The sequence below is a fragment of the Hylobates moloch genome, unplaced genomic scaffold, assembly GCF_009828535.3.
Source record: "Hylobates moloch isolate HMO894 unplaced genomic scaffold, HMol_V3 SCAFFOLD_10, whole genome shotgun sequence".
NCBI classification, from domain to species: Eukaryota; Metazoa; Chordata; class Mammalia; order Primates; family Hylobatidae; genus Hylobates; species Hylobates moloch.
In genome coordinates this window covers 61,284,014-61,304,103 of record NW_026652285.1, presented here as the reverse complement: position 1 = coordinate 61,304,103, position 20,090 = coordinate 61,284,014, and the positions used below count along the sequence as shown (strand labels likewise).

Genomic DNA, 20,090 nt, shown 5'->3' with positions numbered 1-20,090 from the left:
ATCAAGAAAAACATACATAGGTGTTAATATTAGGTTGGTGCAAAAGTAATTGCATTTTTTGCCATAAAAGCAATGGCAAAACTGCTATTACTTTTGCACCAGCCTATATTACTTTCATTTACTTGTATCTTAGCATTGAGAAATAGTGATTTTTCACTATAGAATCCCATTATTATTTAAGTATGAGTAAAAGCATTATAAGAAATATTCAAAGAATACATGTGAAAGTATAAAATACACATTATTTAATTATATTTAAAAGAATTTTTTTAAGTTTAAGATCTTATAAGTTAAACTTTCGCAATGTCAAATTGCAAACTTCAATATTTAATATATGTGTGATATTGATGATTGCCTCCTCTTCTTTCAGGTATTATTGAATGTTATCAAATAAAAATTCTATTTCTTTTTGTTTCTATGCAATCTGACATTTACATGTGGTGAAAAGGTTACTTGGCCCAAAAAACTTTTCAGAATCAAGTTTAACACATCACATTTTGCTCATGAGCACAAACTTTACAGTCAGGAGTTGCACATAAAGGGTTTATTTTAAATGTTTTAAGGATAAGATAGAGTTACATCATAATTATAAAAATTACTTACAGAATTAACAGATTTATATTGTGTATACTTCTAAATGCAGAGAACAGGGAACTGTCTACACATTGTATAAAATAAAATTAAAATTAAAAATGAATTCAAGCTTGAAAGATGAGGTCATTTACCTAATTTTAAAATGTGAACACGAAGACCTCTGACCTATACACATTCATTCCAACTGCACTAATGATGGAAAAACACAAAGAGCGCAGCATTTCCAAGGAACCACAGACATTTCAACCATAATTATTTTGTTATAATAATTGTTCCTGTTTTGTCTTTGGAGAACTTTCATTTTTTTAAGACAATCAGCTTAAGAGTGTTTTCAGGCACTACAATTTGTGACAATCGGAACAGTCTTCTAATGGGTCTACAGTGTTCAGAGATTCAAGCCCAATGCACTTCGTGGTTTGGCACATAAAACGATAAAAGAAATGAAATCTTTTTAAGAAAACACAGTCCCTTCAAATGCTGCATGACATTTACAACTGGAAAATCACCTTCTGTTGGCACTACATTTGCTTCACCAGTGCATTTTTATCCTAAAACCACTAAAACGGCACAGTAAGCAAATATACAGGAAACTGAAAACAAATAAAAATAAAGAAAACAAAAAAACCTAAATATCTTTAACATGCAATTTTAGTCAGTTACATTGAACATTCTACTTAGAATAGAGCATGCAAAAAAGGATGGTCTGCTTTTAAGATTTTTCTCTGAAGTTTTACGTGGCAGCCTGACATCACACACACACGCACACACAATACAATAATACTAGAGCAGGTAAATGAGAAAGGCCGATAAATTTTATACATAGATTCATGTCTTGTGTTGTCACAAGTCCCATGATACTTTTGGAAGTTAATGTTGAATTCCTGGAACAAGGAACCAACATTCAGATACCAGAAAAATGCAAGCAATGCATGCAGATCTGACACATGAGCCTAAAATGAAGCCCAAGATACAAGGGCTTGGGAGCAGAATTAGTCATAGCGTCATTACATGTGGTGTAAGCCACCAAAAGAAAGACAGAACAGGGGAAAATGGGGAGAAAAAAAACAAACCTTCCCTTTCCCTCAGCCCTAAAGGCAATAAATGGAACAATGATTAAACTCATCGTCATCATCACCGTCATTATGTTGCATTCATCTAGAAACTGGGAGACCATGTGGTATAAAAAAAGTCATTAAAGTTGCTTGCAGAAAAACCACAATGCAAGTCATTAAGTAATGCTAGAAATGTCTCAATTGACCCAACCCTCAAGATACTTCAAAATGTACTTTATTTTTCCACCCAAAGTTACCGAGCCAAGTTCTGCACAGTCCGTGCATGCTGGACACACTTGCAAACTCTTGCGCTGTAATGTCAGTCTGGACTCTGGGAGCCAGGCTCAGCTTTGAGATTTACATGCAGGGACTCTTAAGAGTCAACAGGAAAATACGTAACAGATCTGCAGAATGACACCTGTTCACACACGAGAAGCACCTATGACTTGGGTATCACACTGCTTTCAGAAGCTTGTCCCTGGCTGCCCACAGTGAAGCACCAGGGACAGAGCGACTGCAGCCGTGGACAGAAAACTGAGGTACTGTGTTTACATGGTGAGTGGTCGTTACCATCCAACAGCACAAGGCACAAAAAATGGGCATCAAGCAAACCATGCATAACGAGGCCTGGAAACCATTAAGAACAGCCACAAGAGAGGTCACTCAGACTTCTGATTCAAACTTCTGGTGTTTGAGTGACAAGCATGCACGTTAAGGCTCTGCCCAAATAGCAGGGAGGATTTCCAATCTCCACAAGAGACTAGTTTCACATATGGCCTTTCTCCTGGCTGTCAAACCACCAGGGCTCCTCCAAAACAAAGTGAGAGCAGCTGTTTTGCTGATCAACCAATCACACTAGTAGTTCTATTTCAGTTTAAAACAACCTTGCAGGAATAAACCACATAAAGACTCCGTGGCTAAGGGCTGCTATTACTTACACCCACCAAGCGAACACAAACGGCTGGCTCTTCTATGGTAACGCTTCACTGGCATGCAAACCCCAAGGGGGCACTGAATGGAATGAATCCACATGAACAGCACACCTGGAGCAGGAACATGCACCCCACAAGAGGTGTCAGGAGACTAAGCTGCTATTTGTCTAGACATTCTTTGTGAGGAAAAGCCAGGGGTAGGGGGGAAGGGGTGGGTTGAAAGTTTCTGACCATAATCACATATTAGCAATAATAGTAATAAAACTTTAAAAGTCCCAGAGAGCTTGTTAGAAGGCAACAATGCCACTCAAAACTTATACTTCCAATATAAAAGCATTGTATTCTTCCAGAAACTTACCAAAAACACACAAACCAGTGATGGATTGTTGCCTTTTAAATCCATGTACTGAAATCCAGATTACTGATTTGTACACAATGGACCGTATGTGCTGTCCAAAGTACACCTACATTACACTGTGTGGAACAAGGACCTGGGCTTTGCGAAAAAGAATTTATGATTAAAATGTAACAACAACAACAACAAAAATTCAAAGCTTAGAATTAAAGGTAGCCTTTTACCCAGATTTTTCACCAGATTGTAAAATTCTAATATGGGTTATTAACTGTTCACAAGTAATTCATATTTGGACTTATGGTTTAAGGGCTCCAGACTGAAAAGGTGCTCTGAACTTCTGATTTTTTTTAAACAAGCTGAATGTTACCATATGCTTCCTGTGCCCAAAGTTTACTTTTAAATAAAGAGCAGTGATATCATAACCATGATTGACTTGGGTAAAGCACTCCTGTTAAACTCAAGAAAATTATGTCACCCCCATCCTAATCCACAAAGAAAAGACTGCCAGTGGGGTGTGTGTGGTGTGTGGTGTGTGTGTGTACACATGTATCTGTGTGTATATATTATATATGTATACACACATATAGATATAGGTAGATACAGATACATATATCTCAAAAAAGGCAATAACGAAAACATCAAACTATGCTTGCATTGTGGCGGCAGAATAAGAGTGTTAGGGTGAGGGGGAAAATGGTTAAGATCTATTACAATTTTAAATGACTATGATACTAGCTTAACTTTTACCAAACTTGCCTGTAACTCCCCTCCAAATAGACAGACTTCCTTTAAAAGAAAGGGGTTCTCCTTACACAAAATGCTTTGTGTTCACATCAATCTGTACTATTCAGAACAAAACCAGTTCTGCTGGCAGAGATTGTGGGTTCGCAGGGACATTTAAGCTTTCATTAAACTGGAAAGCAATCAAGTCTTTATGTCTACAAATAATACATTTCACAGTTCCACAAATTTGGCAGAGTTTGTGATGACATCTAGGATGTTTTCACCAAATCGTAGACATAAATATGGAAATCATCATCAAACTTGATGAAATAGACGGAGGGCTTGGCTTCTACTTGATGAATGACCATGCCAGTCCTTTTCGAGCCATCTTCTTTGGCATATTCCACTTGTTTGCCTACCAGGCTGTCCACAACTTCTCCTGGTTCCCTTTCTGCTGGAGGTGAATCATCTATATTTAAAAAAAAAAAAAGAAAATTTCTAAGTCAATTTTTAGATATAAATCAACTCACACATTTATTTTCATAACTAAAATAAAATTTTAATAGCCTGAATTCATGATTATCTAGACCAGGAGTCAGCAAACATTTTCGTAAAAGACAAGACAGTAAATATTTCAGGCTTAGGGGCATATGGTCTCTCTCCCAACTGCTGAACTCTGCCACTGTAGCACAAAAGCAGCCACTGATGATATGTATATAAACAGATGTGGCTGTGTTCCAATAAAATTTTTTTTCATAGTTTGCCGACCCCCATCTAGATATATGAACAATTTTGAAAATCATAACCAAAAATTTCTTTGGCCCATGTTTAATCTGTAGCTGTAATTAAATGAAAATAAGTTTGAGTGGCTTTGAAATATAATTTGAAAGCAGACAATTCCTACAGGGATTACTGAGAATATGGCACACATTTAAAATGCCTAAGTACCATTGGTTTTACTCTGTGAAACCTTAAAACTTCTTTCCCCTCAACTTCACTGCATTTCACATCATCTTCCTAACTCAGTTCCAAAATTTAAGCTTTCCATGCTTTAAAAATTGGTGCTGAATGAACTGCAGCCCAGCACAACTACAAGGGAATCTCTGAGGATGGCGCATGCATCTGTACTGTCTAAAAGGTCCCCAAGATTAATGTACTGCCTCTAGCCTCTAAGAAAACACACAGAAACAGCAAACCATCACCAACAACAACAAAAAAGCAAAGTAAAATAAAAAAAGAGAGGGGGTTTGCTAGGCAGTTATAATTCTATTTTAAGAAACTCTGCATGGGTTCTGAAAAACTCAAAGCTCTTCTCATCGTAGTAGCAGGTGGCCTTCAGGTAGGGCAACCACAAGTTCCACCTACATAAGACAGTCCATGTTATCCTGGCACAATTGGTAGTAATGCCACTTTACTCTCACAGGTATCCTGGTGTGGACCATATAATGTACACGTATTAATAGCAGTCTGCCTCTTCGGTTACAATAAATTCTCTCACTGAATGACAATCCAAAAACTGCTACTGTGATCTCTGGTACTAAGAGTCACAAGCAATAAAAATAAAACAACTGAGCATAATCAGTTCTTTTAAAAGTAATAAAGAAATATAAGCTGAACTCTTTTCTTTAAAAATTCTCTTCCCTTAAGCAGTATCATCATACTGCCACATTTTTGTGGCACGTTTACAAAGGAATTACAAATACACGATCGCACGTGAATTTTATAGTAACTCAGCTAACCAAGCGAGTCATGTGGAGGCCTGTTTTAGCATCAGGGTGGGTACGCGAACAGGACCCTTTCAGAAATCATTAGATCAGAGCATCACCACTGTTTCTAAAGGTAAATAAGCTTCCACAGCACACGTGCGCGTGCACACAGACACACACACACACACACACACATGCACAAATATAAGTTTGGAGAATTAAAGGAGAGGGAAGATCAAAAAATGGCTAGGAAAAGCGATGCAGAATTGCAGACGCCCTTGTATTTCCTATGATTAGGTTAACAGTACTTGCTCTATTTATCTATAAAAAATGTTCAAGTCACCTCACACAGGTTGGAGAAATGCTTTTTAAAGAAATGTTCTCATGACAAATTCCTGAGTGTATAATTTGCATTACCCCTTTATAACAAATGTACACAATATTTTTTTTTTTGTGATATGGAGTCTTGTTCTTGTCGCCCAGGCTGGAGCACAGTGGTGTGATCTCGACTCGCTGCAACTTCCGCCTCCCAGGTTCAAGCAATTCTTCTGCCTCAGCCTCCCGAGTAGCTGGGACTACAGGCGCCCTCCACCACACTTGGCTAATTTTTTTATTTTTAGTAGAGACGGGGTTTCACCATACTGACCAGGTTGGCCTTGAACTCCTGACCTCAGGGGATCCACCCGCCTCAGCCTCCCAAAGTGCTGGGATTACAGGCGTGAGCCACCATGCCCAGCCCAAAAATTTTAAAAATATGTATCTAAGAAGTAGAAATTCAAGGCCAGATGAGCAAATTAGTACGTTAACTAACTTCTTCATAGGAAGAATTTTTTTAAAAAAAGAAATAGAGATGACTGACGCATGGCTAATGTATGGAGAGGGACTACCAGTTACATCTGTCCAAGGCCAGAGATTCATGTGTTTGAAGAAAGGCCACTGAGTAGTTTTTAAAGGAACAAGCTTATCCAAAAGTGAAATTAAGAAAACAATTCAATTCATATGTATAATGGCATCAAAAAGAATAAAATCCTTAGAAGTAAATTTAATAAAAGAAATGTGGAGCCGGGCACAGTGGCTCATGCCTGTAATCCCAGCACTTTGTGAGGCCAAGGCGAGAGACACAAGGTCAGGAGATTGAGACCATCCTGGCCAACATGGTGAAACTCCGTCTCTACTAAAAATACAAAAATTAGATGGGCGTGGTGGCGCGTGCCTGTAATCCCAGCTACTTGGGAGGCTGAGGCAGGAGAATTGCTTGAACCTGGGAGTCGGAGGTTGCAGTGAGCCAAGATCGTGCCACTGCTCACCAGCCTGGCGACAGAGCAAGACTCCATCTCAAAAATAAAAAGTGGCCAGGCGCAGTGGCTCACCTGAGGTCAGGAGTTTGAGACCAGCCTGGTCAACACAGTGAAACCTCGTCTCTACTAAAAATACAAAAATGAGCTAGGCGAGGTGGCGTGTGCCTGTAATCCCAGCTACCCGGGAGGCTGAGGCAGGAGAACTGATGGAACCTGAGAGGCAGAGGCTGCAGTGAGCTGAGATCAAGACATGGATTAGAAGACTTGTAAGGTATTGTTAACATTGTTAAGAGGGCAATACTCTTCAAAACTGATCTACAAATTCAACATAGTCCCTGTCAGAATCCCAGGTGACTTCTTTGTTCTGACAAGTTGATTCTAAAATTTGTATGAAATTGCAAGGGACCCAGAATAGCCAAAACAATCCTGAAAAAGAAAGGAGGGGCTGGTTGCAGTGGCTTACACCTGTAATCCCAGCACTTTGGGAGACTGAGGTGGGCAGATCACTTCACCCCAGGAGTTCGAGACCAGCCTGGCCAATATGGCAAAACCCCATCTCTACTAAAAATACAAAAGTTAGCCGAATGTGGTGGCACATGCCTGGAATCCCAGTTCCTTGGGAGGCGGAGGTTGCAATGAGCCGAGATCGTGCCAGTATACTCCAGCCTGAGCAACAGAGGGCGACTGTCTCAAAAAAAGAAGGAAAAAAAAAGCAGGACTCAAACTTCTTGATCTCAAAATTTACCATGAAGCAACGTAATCAAGACAATGCAGCACTGGCATAGCAACAGACATACAAACTAATGCAACAGAACTGAGAGTCCAGAAACACATCCACATATCTGTGGTCAACTGATTTTTTTTTTTTTTTTTTTTTTTTTGAGACGGTGTCTCGCTCTGTCGCCCAGGCTGGAGTGCAATGGTGCGGTCTTGGCTCACTGCAATGTCCGCTTCCCAGGTTCAAGCGATCCTCCTGCCTCAGCCTCCCAAGTAGCTGGGATTACAGGTGCCCACCACCATGCCTGGCTAATTTTTAGTAGAGACAGGGTTTCCCTACGTTGCCCAGGCTGGTCTCGAACTCCTGACCTCATGATCCACCCACCTTGGCCTCCCAAAGTACTGTGATTACAGGCGTGAGCCACCACGCAACAAGGATGCCAAAACCATTCAATGGGGGAAAGAATAGTCTTTTCAAAACATGGTGCTTGGACAACTAGATAGGCAGTCACAAGCAAAAAAAATGAAGTTGGACCCTTAACTTGAACCACAAACAAAAATTAACTTGAAAATGTATCAAAGATCTCTAAGTAAGAGCTATAAATAAAACTCTTGGAAGAAAACAAGGGTAAATCTTTATGACCTCAGATTTGGCAAAAGATTCTTAGGACATAAAAAGCATACTCAGCAAGAGAAAACGTAACTCGGACTTCAAAGTTTAAAACTTTTGTGCAAAGATCATCATCAAGAAAGTAAAAACAGCCCATGGAATGGGAGAAAATATTTGCAACATATATCTGATAAAGGTCTTGTATTTAAAAAATTGTCGGCCGGGCACGGTGGCTCACGCTTGTAATCCCAGCACTTTGGGAGGCCAAGGCGGGCGGATCACGAGGTCAGGAGATCGAGACCATGGTGAAACCCTGTCTCTACTAAAAATACAAAAAAAAAAAAAAAAAATTAGCCGGGCGTGGTGGCGGGCGCCTGTAGTCCCAGCTACTCGGAGAGGCTGAGGCAGGAGAATGGTGTGAACCCGGGAGGCGGAGCTTGCAGTGAGCCGAGATTGCGCCACTGCACTCCAGCCTGGGCGACAGAGCGAGACTCTGTCTCAAAAAAAAAAAAAAAAAAAAAATGTCACAATGCAATAATGAAAGACAGATAATTCGATTTAAAAATAGGCAGGGGAAATGAATAGACATTTCACCACAGATGATATTAAAAGGGCCAATAGGCCGAGCATGGTGGTTCATGTCTGTAATCTCGGCCCTTTGGGAGGCCAAGGCGGGTGGATCCTTTGAGGTCAGGAGTTCGAGAGGAGCCTGGCCAATACGGTGAAACCCCATCTCCACTAAAAATACAAAAATTAGCCGGGCATGGTGGCACGGGCCTATAGTCCCAGCTACTCAGAAGGCTGAGGCAGGAGAATGGCTTGAACCCAGGAAGCGGAGGCTGCAGTGAGCTGAGATCACACCAATGCACTCCAGCCTGGGCGACAGAGCAAGACTCTGTCTCAAAAAAAAAAAAAAAAAATTTTTTTTCTTTTTTTTTTTTTTTTTTTAAAAAGGGCCAACAAGCATATGAAAGATGCTTAACATTATTACTCATCAGGGAAATGCAAATCAAAGCCACAATAAGATACCACTTCACATCTACTAGGATGGCCAGAATCAAAGTAACAGTAAGAGTTGGTGAGAATGTGGAGAAATCAGAAGTCTCATACACTGCTGTTGGAAATGTAAAATGGTGTATCCGTTTTTAAAATTAGCCTGGCAGCTCCCCCAAACGATTAAACATAGAGTTACCATTATGACCCCGCAACTCCACTCCTAGGTATATACCCAAAGGAAATAAAACATGTCCACACAGAAACTTGTACACAAATGTTTATAGCAGCTTTATTCATAATAACCAAGAGGTGGGGAAACAACTCAGATGTCCTTTATTGGATGAATGGCTAATCAAAATGTAGTATATCCATACAATGGAATCGTATTTGGCCATTAAAAGGAATGAAGTACTGATATATGCTACAGCGTGAATGAAATCTCAAAATATGCTAAGGGAAAGAGGCTAGCACAAAGGACCTCACACCATATAGTTCATTCATATGAACGTCCACAACAGGGAAATTTACACAGCAAGTACTACTGGTTGCTTAAGGCTAGGGGGTTGGAGGAATAAAGGACTGACAGCTAACAGATACAAGGTTTTCTTCTGAAGTGATGAAAATGTTCTAAAATCGACTGTGGTGAGGACTGTACATATCTGTGCATATATTAAAAAGTACAGAGCGCCACTGCACTCCAGCCTGGGCGACAGCGAGACTCCGTCTCAAAAAAAAAAAAGTACAGAAATGCACATTTTAAATGGACTAACTATACGGACTAACATGGCCGTAATGGCTCACGCCTGTAATCCTAACACTTTGGGAGGCCAAGGCTGGTGGACTGCCTGAGTTCAGGAGTTTGAGACCACCCTGGCCAACATGGTGAAACCCCATCTCTACTAAAATATAAAACAAAACAAACAAACAAACAAAAATTAGCCAGGCGTGGTGGTGGGTGCCTGTAGTCCCAGCCACTTGGGAGGCTGGACAGGAGACTCGCTTGAGCCTGGGAGGCGGAGGTTGCAGTGAGCCAAGACCACACCATTGCACTCCAGCCCAGCCTGAGCAACAGAGCAAGACTCTGTCCAAAAACAAAAACCACAATAAAGCTTTTCTAGGCCTAATGAAATTAGCCCAGGTCACATCCTCTTCTACCTTACCTGTGTGAACAGACCAGTTGTGGAAATAGCTAAATCACCTGTCTAAACACTGACTCCGTACTCCAGTTGCTACTGAAAAGTTCCCCCAGTTAACCGTTTTCTGAAATTGATGTTCTCTAAATCAGGAGTCCCAGACACTTGGGCCACGCCGCACAGCACGAGGTGAGCAGTGGCAAAGAGAGCACTGCCATCTGAGCTCTGCCTCCTGTCAGATCAGCAGGGGCATCAGATTCTCACAGAAGCACAAATCTTATTGTGAACTACACATGTGAAGAATCTAGGCTGTGTGTTCCTTATGGGAATCTAACGCCTCCAAAACCACAATATCCACAACCAACCCCCAATCCACAGAAAACTGTCTTCCATGAAACTGGTCCCCGGTGACAAAAAGGCTGAAGATCGCTGCTCTGAAGTTCAAGTATTTACAGATGAAATAATCAATGTCTTGGGATTAGCTTCAAAATAATTGCACTGGGAGGGCTAATAGATAAAACTAGACAGGCAATGAGATAATAGCTGTTAAAGCTGAGCAGGGTATACGGGGACGTATTTTACTGATCCCTATTCCATCATGTTTTTAAATAAAAGCAAGAAGTAATACGTAGTAGTGTTAATAATTATAAAACAACTTGTATCTTATTATAGAAGCCAAGCAGAACTGATTATCAAATATTTTCTTATCTAAAATTCATAACGACTGGATGAAAAATTTCAAAGGCAGTGTTTGTGCATGACTAAAAGAATAATCATATATCCAAAAATAAAAATGTATCTGCAAAAGAGCCAATCGAATATCTTGTACTAAAGTCCAAATCCCTTCTAATTATCAAAAATAAAAGTTGCCAATATATACTTACTGGAATCAGGCATAATGCGAAGGTCGCCTTCTTTGTAATCATCTAAGAGTTGGTACATGTACAAGACAGGGTCTTTCTCATAGGTAATGTAAAACCATGTGTTCATGACAGGTGCACGTGCTAAGACCATTCCCCTCCATTCATCTTTAGAACCATCCTCTGTCTCAAACATATGTTCCACTGCTTTGCCAATCATTGTGTCTGCCAAGTGTGCATCGCTGATTCGAGATGTTGCTGGGGATTTAAAAAAAAAAAAAAAAGAAAAAAAAAAGTTGACAAAGTGTTTCACTGATTACCGACTATGAAGACTGAATTTACTAAAGAAGGCTACACCTGAAATTTTGTCCATGCAATGTATTAGCAAGCATCAGAATCTGGGAAAGCTTTAAAAAGTACAAAAACCAAAGACAAACTACTGGGCCCCAGTTCAGAGATGGATTCAACAGGAATAGAAGTATTCTGTCCCAAGTCAGTTAATTCAAAAAAATATGATTTTTATTTTTTTATTTTTCTGGACTCATCTGCTCTTGGTTCTGTACCCAAATCAAAAGTTTTAATTGTTCATTCAAGGTATAAAATATTTTTTGTTATTGTTTACTTAACAGTTAAATTTTGAGATAATTTCAGACTTACAGAAGAACTGCAAAAATAGTAGAGTTCCTGTATACGGTTCACTTCGCTTCTCTTGTATTAGCATCTTACATAACCACAGAACGTTTATCTAAAACTTAGAAAACTTATTCAAGGCACAGAGGTCTTTTTTTTTTTTTTTTTTTTTTAAGAAATTGGTGTTTGTTTTCCTTCAGTCTTATTTCCATTTTTTTATTAAGGCATAGGTTTTTACTCTCTTGCTCCTACAATCTTATTCTTCACTGCAACCAAAGTAATCACTGTGTCACTGATACCACATTGTGTGATTTAAAATGTTCCCATGCCTTCCCTTCATAATTTGAAAAACAACCAAACTGCTCACCATGGCCCCCAAGCCCCAAGCCATCACACCTCTGCCCTCAAGTTTCCTATCTTCCTCCTCATTGCTCGTGCCTTCTCTACTCTGCTTTTCTTCCTCTCCCATTAGGACACACTCTCCTCTGCCTGATAAGCTCTTCCCCATACCTTCAGAAGAACGGCTCCTTTTGGGGTTCTCCTGACCAACAAGGTAGCCCCACAAATCCCAGTCACATTACCCAATTTTACCTCTTAATAACATTCACTGTGATCTAAAGTTATCCCATTTTATGTTATTTGTGTACTTGTTAGTTGCTTGTATATCCCCATGAAAGCAGAGACCTTCCACCTTCCCTTTCTTGTTTTATACCTAGATAATAGCAGGTGTTTTGTATGATTTAATCAGATGCCCCGTGTGGTTGGGAGCTCAGGTCTCTGAAACGATAGATTAACGGTCCTAGCCCTTAATATTTTTCAAAAGTGGTGAAAATTATCACCTTCATCTTTTTAATACTGGAAAAACTATGAAGGATCCTATTGGTTTTAAGACTTCTCCAGTCCACAATTTTAGATAACTTTCTTTATACAAAATTAAAACAATTATCTTTAAAAAACAAAAAAAAAACAAAAAAAACAATTAGAGACAAGCACGGTGGCTCACGCCTGTAATCCTAGCACTTTTGGAGTCCAAGGCGGGTGAATCACTTGAGCCCAGAAGTTTGAGGCCAGCCTGGGCAACATGACAAAACCCCGTCTCTACTAAAAATACAAAAAATTAGCCAGGTGTAGCAGTGCAGGCCTGTAGTCCCAGCTACTGAAGAGGCTCAGGTGGTGAATCACCTAAACCCAGAATTCGAGGCTGCAGTGAGACAAGATGGCGCCACTGCACTCCAACCTGGGCTATGGGAGTGACACCCTGTCTTAACAACAACAACAACAACAACAAGAGCAATTAGCACTCCTATTTTCCTCATTCAACAGACTTCTATTTCTGTTAAATCGAAAGAAACAAAAAAGTTAGATTTTCTTGATAAATGTATTGCTATTCAATTTTATCAGCATACCCTAAACATATATGGTTGGTTTTAAGTATGCAGTAATAATAAAAAATTACATAGAATTCCCCCGTGTACGACACTGAAAAAACCCCACTAGTTTCTTAAAGCCAGTAGATCTCAGACTACTAGATCTCAGAACTCCATGTGCATTCTTAAAAATTACTGGCTGGGCACAGTGGCTCACGCCTATAATCCTAGCACTTTGAGCCCCAGGCAGGAGGATTGCTTGGGGCCAGGAGTTTGAGACCAGCCCGGGCAACATAATGAGATCTCATCTCTACAAAAAGTTAAAAATTAGCAGGGTACTGTGGTGAGCGCCTGTAGTCCCAGCAACTCGTTGAGACAGCAGTGAGCCCTGATCACACCACTATACTCCAGCCTGGGTGACAACGCGAGATCCTGTCTCTAAAAAAATAATTAAAACATAAATAGAAATTACTACAGACCTAAAAAAGCATCTGTTTACATAGATAATGCCTACCAATATTTACTACTTCAGAAAATAAAAAACAAATCTAGAAACATTTATTTAAAAATACCTACATATCAATGTATTTTAAATTAAAAATAACTATTTCCTATCAAAATATATTAAGAAGAGTGGCTTAATTTTACATTTTTGCAAATCTCCTAATGTCTAGGCTTTAAAAAGAACAAGTAGATTCTCATATCTGCTTTAGCACTCAATCTGTTACGATCTGCTCCTTTCGGTTCATGTATAAAATCCAGCCTCTCAAAGATATGATACGGAAAAGAGTATTCTAATTGTCTTTCAGATAATTCTAGATATTCTTATATGAAACCACAAAATTCAACAGTTAGCTCCTTAAAGGTTAGTTACAATGCAGAATCTGAAACCATTAATAAATCTGTCATACTGTTACATTAAAACTCATGTCTCCAGAACATATAAAGAACTCACAACTCAATAAAAATCAAATAACCTAATTAAAAAATGGTCAAAGGACATGAGTAGGTATTTCCCCAAAGATGATTTATAAGTGGCCAACAAGCACATAAAAAGATGTTCAATATCACTAATCATCACAGAAATGCAAATAAAACAAAATAAGATATCATATCACACCCATCAGGATGACCACTATGACAAAAACAGTAAATAGCAACTGCTGACTAAGGGATGGAGAAGTGGAACCCTTGTATACTGTAGGCAGGACTGGAAAATGGTACAACTGCTGTGGAAAACAGTATGGTAGTTCTACCTAAGAAATCAGAATTACGATATTAAAATTAAAATTATAATTACCATATGATCCAGCAATCCCACTCCTGTGCCTATATCCAAAACAACTGAAAGCAGGATCTCAAAGAAATATCTGCATATCCACGTTCACAGGAGCGCTATTCACAATTTTACATGGTACAATTTTACATTCTACCAAGAGGTAGAAGCAATCCAAATGTCCAGTAATGGGTGAACAGATAAACAAACTGTGGTATATAGATACAATGGAATGTTCTTTTCAGCCTTAAAAAGAAAGGAAATCCTGTCACACGTTACAACATGAACGAACTTTGAGGACATTATGCTAAGTGAAATAAGTTACTCACAAAACAAATCCTGTGTGATTCCACTTCTATGAGATATCTAGAATAGTCAAATTCATAGAGACAGAGTGTAGAATGGTGGCTGCCAGGGGCTGGGAACGGGAGGAAAGGCATGTTGTTTTGTTTAATAGGTAGAGAGTTTCAGATTTGTAAGATGAAGAAATTCTGGAGATCTGTTTCAACAATGTGAATGTACTTAACACACTACTGAACTGTACACTTAAAAATGGTTAGGACAGTAAATTTTATGCTACGTGTTTTTTTGTTTGTTTGTTTGTTTTTTTTTTTTTTTGAGACGGAGTCTTGCTCTGTCACCCAGGCTGGAGTGCAATGGCACGATCTCGGCTCACTGCAAGCTCCGCTTCCCGGGTTCACGCCATTCTCCTGCCTCAGCCTCTCCGAATAGCTGGGACTACAGGCGCCCGCCACCACGCCCAGCTAATTTTTTTTTGTATTTTTACTAGAGACGGGGTTTCACCGTGGTCTCGATCTCCTGACCTCGTGATCCACCCGCCTCGGCCTCCCAAAGTGCTGGGATTACAAGCGTGAGCCACCGCGCCCGGCTACGTGTTTTTCTACAATTAAAAAAAGTAGTTAGTCTTGCACTTTGAATAACTCTTTCACCAATGCATGATCTGGTACCATGCACTGCTCATAAAGAAAATATTGTGTTCACTAAGTTATGCAAATCTTCCAAATAGATAGTGGGAAACTCCATTGTTTAACTGAGAAAAAAAGAGTGAAAAGCGCGAATTACAGCTTAACAATATGAAAATATTTCTGACCTTGCAAATCTCCTGAATGGGCTTCAGAGAACCCAAGGGTCCCCAGACCTTGCTTTGGGAACCACTGCTCTGTGACATCACATGCATTCTGGCTGACTTTTTTCTCCAACTTTAGCTTAAGAAAAACATAATTTTAATTATACTCTAATGTACTGCCTGAAGCAATTGCTTCCTATGTAAAACATAAGTGAAGAGCAAGTAATTTTTTAGACTAAAGTAGTTTGATGCCAAAGTAACTACTGTTTTGGCCATTACTTTCAATTTCAATGTCAAAAACCGCAATTACTTTTGCACCAATCTAATACCGTGAATACTAAAATTAATAGCAACTATTAGCTGAATTAGGCACATATATTGCTGATTTACATAAAAGCTCTTGGGTTTCTTTTTATATTGCTTGACTGTTTACAAAATCACTATTGTTGGAAACTGAGATAATCCCAAACTACAAACAACATGGAACCCTTAGTCCCATCATCAGAGATACCTGTACAGTTTCTAACCTTCGATGACAGAAGGACCAACAACCACAGGTCATGCAGCAATATGCAGGAACCTTCAAGTGAGCTACTTGTCATCTCAGAAGGGGCAGAGACTAAAATTCTGCTAAGATTCTTAGTATGTTAAAGTTTCTTACATGGGAAATGGATTAATGCCATGATCAAGAAGAAATGTAGGATGTGCATCAAGAGGAAGAGCAGGTGTTCAGTCACACTTAAGAATAATGAGAATGTTGAAAATAACAAAGATTTAATATTACTTTTAGGAGTAATAATAAAGATTTAAATTTAAAGAAAGATTTCTTTGAAAACTGAACCATATTTATACAGATGAGCAAAGATTTAGCATTTGATATCTAAAGAGAAGACAAAAACAAATTAACTTGCTATTAAGGCAGAATTAACTTCCTAAGGAAACTCATTATATCCCAAGGACACAATGGCACAGTCTGAAGAAAAACAAAGTGAGGAGACTGAACTAATTTCTTCCTGTGACAATTTGACCCCAAAATTCCTACCTCCCAAGTCTAGATCTGCTGAAACTTTATTATTTAATGGTATAGACTTATGAAGACAATTCTAAAAGTATAAACCAATATTTTAAACAAGAGCAGCATCACTGTAATAAGAAAATATTTCAAAATAAATACTTCAAAAAAAGTAATATTAGTTTGGGTGTGTCCCACCCTACTAATAAAATCAGTAATTATTATTTACCTTAGACCTTATGCCTTAAGGAACACTAGAAAGGCAAAACTGACACTGTATGACATTTAAAAAGAGCCATTCATTTCCATAAACATTGTTCAATCAAACTCTGTGTATAATAAATATCACGTTTTGGTTGTTTAAATTTTGGCTCAAAGTACAATTATCATTTACACTGTACACAAAGATACACTTTCACAGAAAGATTCTAAAGGCACAGCATTCTCTTATCTTTTGTATCTGATGAGATGAGATTAACACATAGGATATTTCAGCTACTGGTAACCTTACCCATCAGAGTCTAGAAAACAGTGAGCAAAAATGTTAGAAATAACCATATTATAAATTATTACATGGCAAACTTCTTCGGGGGAAAATACACATCTCTATATCCCTCACACAGTTCCTTGAACTGCTTAGGATCCGTTTTTGTGGTTTTCGGTGATTTAATACAATGTTTATCAAGAGGGGTGCTTGTGTTCCAACAAAAGTGAAGTACTAATAATGTAAAATAATAAAAAAGCATCCATTTCAATATCATTTTTAAAGCACATAATGCACAAATTATAAAAAGAACTTACCAACTCTATCAGGGAGGACTTCAAGCGCAGAAACTCTTTCATCTTTATTAAGTTCTAGTCCATAAACACAGTCAAATCCATCGTATTTTATAAGATACAAAGAAGGATTTACAGGCACCTGGTCCAGAACGGTTCCTTTCCACTGGGTAACAGGGCCATTCCCCTCTTTCCACCCATGCTGAATCCTGCAGCCTACGATGTTCCGCCGGGGCTGGGAAACAGGTTTGCTCGGACCCACACTGCTCCGATGTTTTCTGTATTCACACATATACACACATAAGGTATTATCTCAAAAGTATGCATGCCTAGATCTAACATAACCACTGGCTAGCATGATCTCATTACAGATGGTCCCAAAATATGTACAAACTCATGTTTGCCACATTCCTGATTCAGGTGACTCAAGGTGGTTGTCTTCTACCCCTCTACCAGTGGTGGTTGAGTGTGTAACATGGTATGTTAGTAACAGGAGCTTGTTGTGCACCTCAACTGTGTACAGGCAGAAAAAACTACTAGTCGATAGCAATTTAAGCCCTACTATTAAGCATCAGGTTATCAGCTTTCTGACTTTATTTTAATTCAATCAACTCAAAATTATCCAAGTTAATTAAAGGACTGATACATGAAATACATGTTATCAATAGTCATACAGGTATATAGCTTTATATAATATCCACTTCAAGTTAAAAAGAAATGTATAACTATTCAATTTCACCCATTCCCGTGCCCAAATAATTCTGCCTGTAGAGGCTTAACTAATAAAAATAAACTAGACAATTTTCTCTTAAACTGAAGTCCAGACTAGCTTGTATCAATGCACTATAGAAACATTACTTGTCTAGAAAACATATAATCTTAAAACTGAAGTTTATAACAAACAATGTAATATTAAAAATTATTGAAACATCAAACTACTTTTTTTCTGGTTTATTATTAGCAATTGAAAAATCTACATAGAATGTTTATAAATAATACACCTGGCTCTTGATATCAGGAAAAAATCTTCATTTCACCTTGAAACCCTGGCTTCTTGGATGCAAGCTGAAGGCCAAAACCAAGATAACAGATGCTGATATATGCCAAGAACAAAAAGAGCTGAAAGGAATTCCCTTCCTACAGTTTTATGGGTATAAAGCTCTCATTTCGTACACCATGAATAAAAGTGATTAATATCTGACATATAACACAAACAACTTTTAAAGAAACAATTTATTGTAGGTTGTAATAGTTAAAACTAAAATTATATATTTTCTAAATAGAAATAATTTACTCTAGACTGGTAACATAAATTTAGCTAAGTCAGAGGGGAACAGGCCATAAGAGACAATAAGGAGTACTCGCCGCAGAAGGGAAGCATCTCCCCTGGGGTGGAAAACTAAGCAAGAGGGTCTGAACCTAACCAAGGAGACTGGGAAGGAGATTCACAAGGTTAAGTGCAAGACTGTAAGGCCAGAAAACCCAGGTCTGCCTAAGCCCCTCGGGACTGTGCAAAAACCTAGCAAACCTTCCTTCCAGAAAGACAAAGCCCCTCTAAGTACACAATCCTTACTGACCAGGACAGGACCACAGGGTGAGGAAAGCAGGATTCAGGCAGAAATGAGGGTGGCAGGTCTCAGAAAGTATGACAGAGGTGGCTACACAGAAAGGTCTTAAGCTAGGAAAGCCTTCTTGGAATCCTCTCATTTACACGGGTCTGGAAGCATCATGGTTGGACAACATACGAAAGTATTTTGAGGAGGAAAGAGACTAACAATGTGACAGATGTTCTGACAGGCAGGAGCAGGCCTCAAAAACAGGCTCATTAAGTAGATGAAAACTACTGTCTAACACTGAGCAAATGACAGAAGCCATGAAATAGAAACTGTGATGATTAATTTTATGTGTCAACTTAACTGTGCCACAGAGTGCCCAGATTAAACACTGTTCGTGGGTGTGTCTGTGCATCTGAATCAGCAGACTGAACAAACAAGATGCCCTCACCAATGTGGGTGGCCATAATCCATTCTGTCAAGGGCTTGAATAGAACAAAAGGTAGAGGATGGAGGAATTCACCCCTTTTTCTTCCTGCTGGCCTGCCTGAGCTGGGACATCAGTCTTCTCCTGCCCTTGGACTGGAACTGGAACCAGGGGACCACTGGGTCCCCTGGTTCTAGGCCTGCAGAATGAATTCCACTTCCAGCTTTCCCGAGGCTTGGCTTACAGACAGCACTCCATGTGACTTCTCAAGTCTTCAAAATAGCATAAACCAATTTCCTCATAATAAATCTCCTTCATATTTTATCTATTTCCCAACGCTTCTACTTCCCTGGAGAACCTTAACGTAAGAACATATATCAGAAACAGAAAAGATGAGAAATGAGATCGCTAGACAAGAGAAGATGTGAGAACTACCAGACAAAGTAAAGAATCAATAATTTGACATTTTTTTTCAGAAATTAAGACTAGAAGAACATGAGAAGAAACAGACACCACGGGAGTATGTGAGGAAAGTGGATGATGAAAAGGGGACAGACGGGGACAAAAGTAAAAAGAATTAAGAGATGGTAATATATATTCCACCTTCTGTATAATAGAAGAACCTAAAAACTAAAATCAAAGTTCACAGAAGAGAGTACTAAAAATCGTAATTGAAGAAAACATTCCTGAAACAAAACACTTGAATGTACTAATGCACCCCATGGGAAAACCCAGAATGACTGGCGCTAAGGCATATCCAAGTCAAATAAATGAATTTTAAAGAAAATAACACCCTTTGGGGCATTTACACAAAAGGACCAAATCATGTGTAAGGGATAGACTCAGAATTTGACAGCAACACTCTATGCCAGAAGGCAACAGAGTAACAAACTTAAGGTTCTCAAGAAAAAGAAAATGTGAGCCAAGGATTTGTTCATCAGCCAAGAATGTACAGACCTTCAAGTATAAAGGCCTCAAACAAAAC

The 20,090-nt window shown here is 39.0% G+C and overlaps 1 protein-coding gene across 9 annotated transcripts in view; it reads right to left on the bottom strand.

The window, feature by feature from the left end:
* Nucleotides 1–529: 529 nt before the first annotated feature.
* SPIN1 (spindlin 1) overlaps nt 530–20,090 on the bottom strand; it is a 91,999-nt gene continuing 72,438 nt past the window's right edge. For 6 of the 9 annotated variants that reach the window (XM_032164469.2, XM_032164463.3, XM_032164462.2 and 3 more), the window contains 3 exons: nt 17,150–17,403; nt 11,001–11,234; nt 530–4,125 (listed from right to left, as the gene is read on the bottom strand). In XM_032164469.2, the coding sequence (XP_032020360.1) occupies nt 3,926–4,125; nt 11,001–11,234; nt 17,150–17,403 (688 nt within the window). In that variant the 3' untranslated portion in view covers nt 530–3,925. Of the gene's footprint in view, nt 4,126–11,000; nt 11,235–15,360; nt 15,476–17,149; nt 17,404–20,090 lie in introns of those variants that run through there. The other 3 variants (XM_058444813.1, XM_058444814.1, XM_058444816.1) reach the window with 2 other exon arrangements.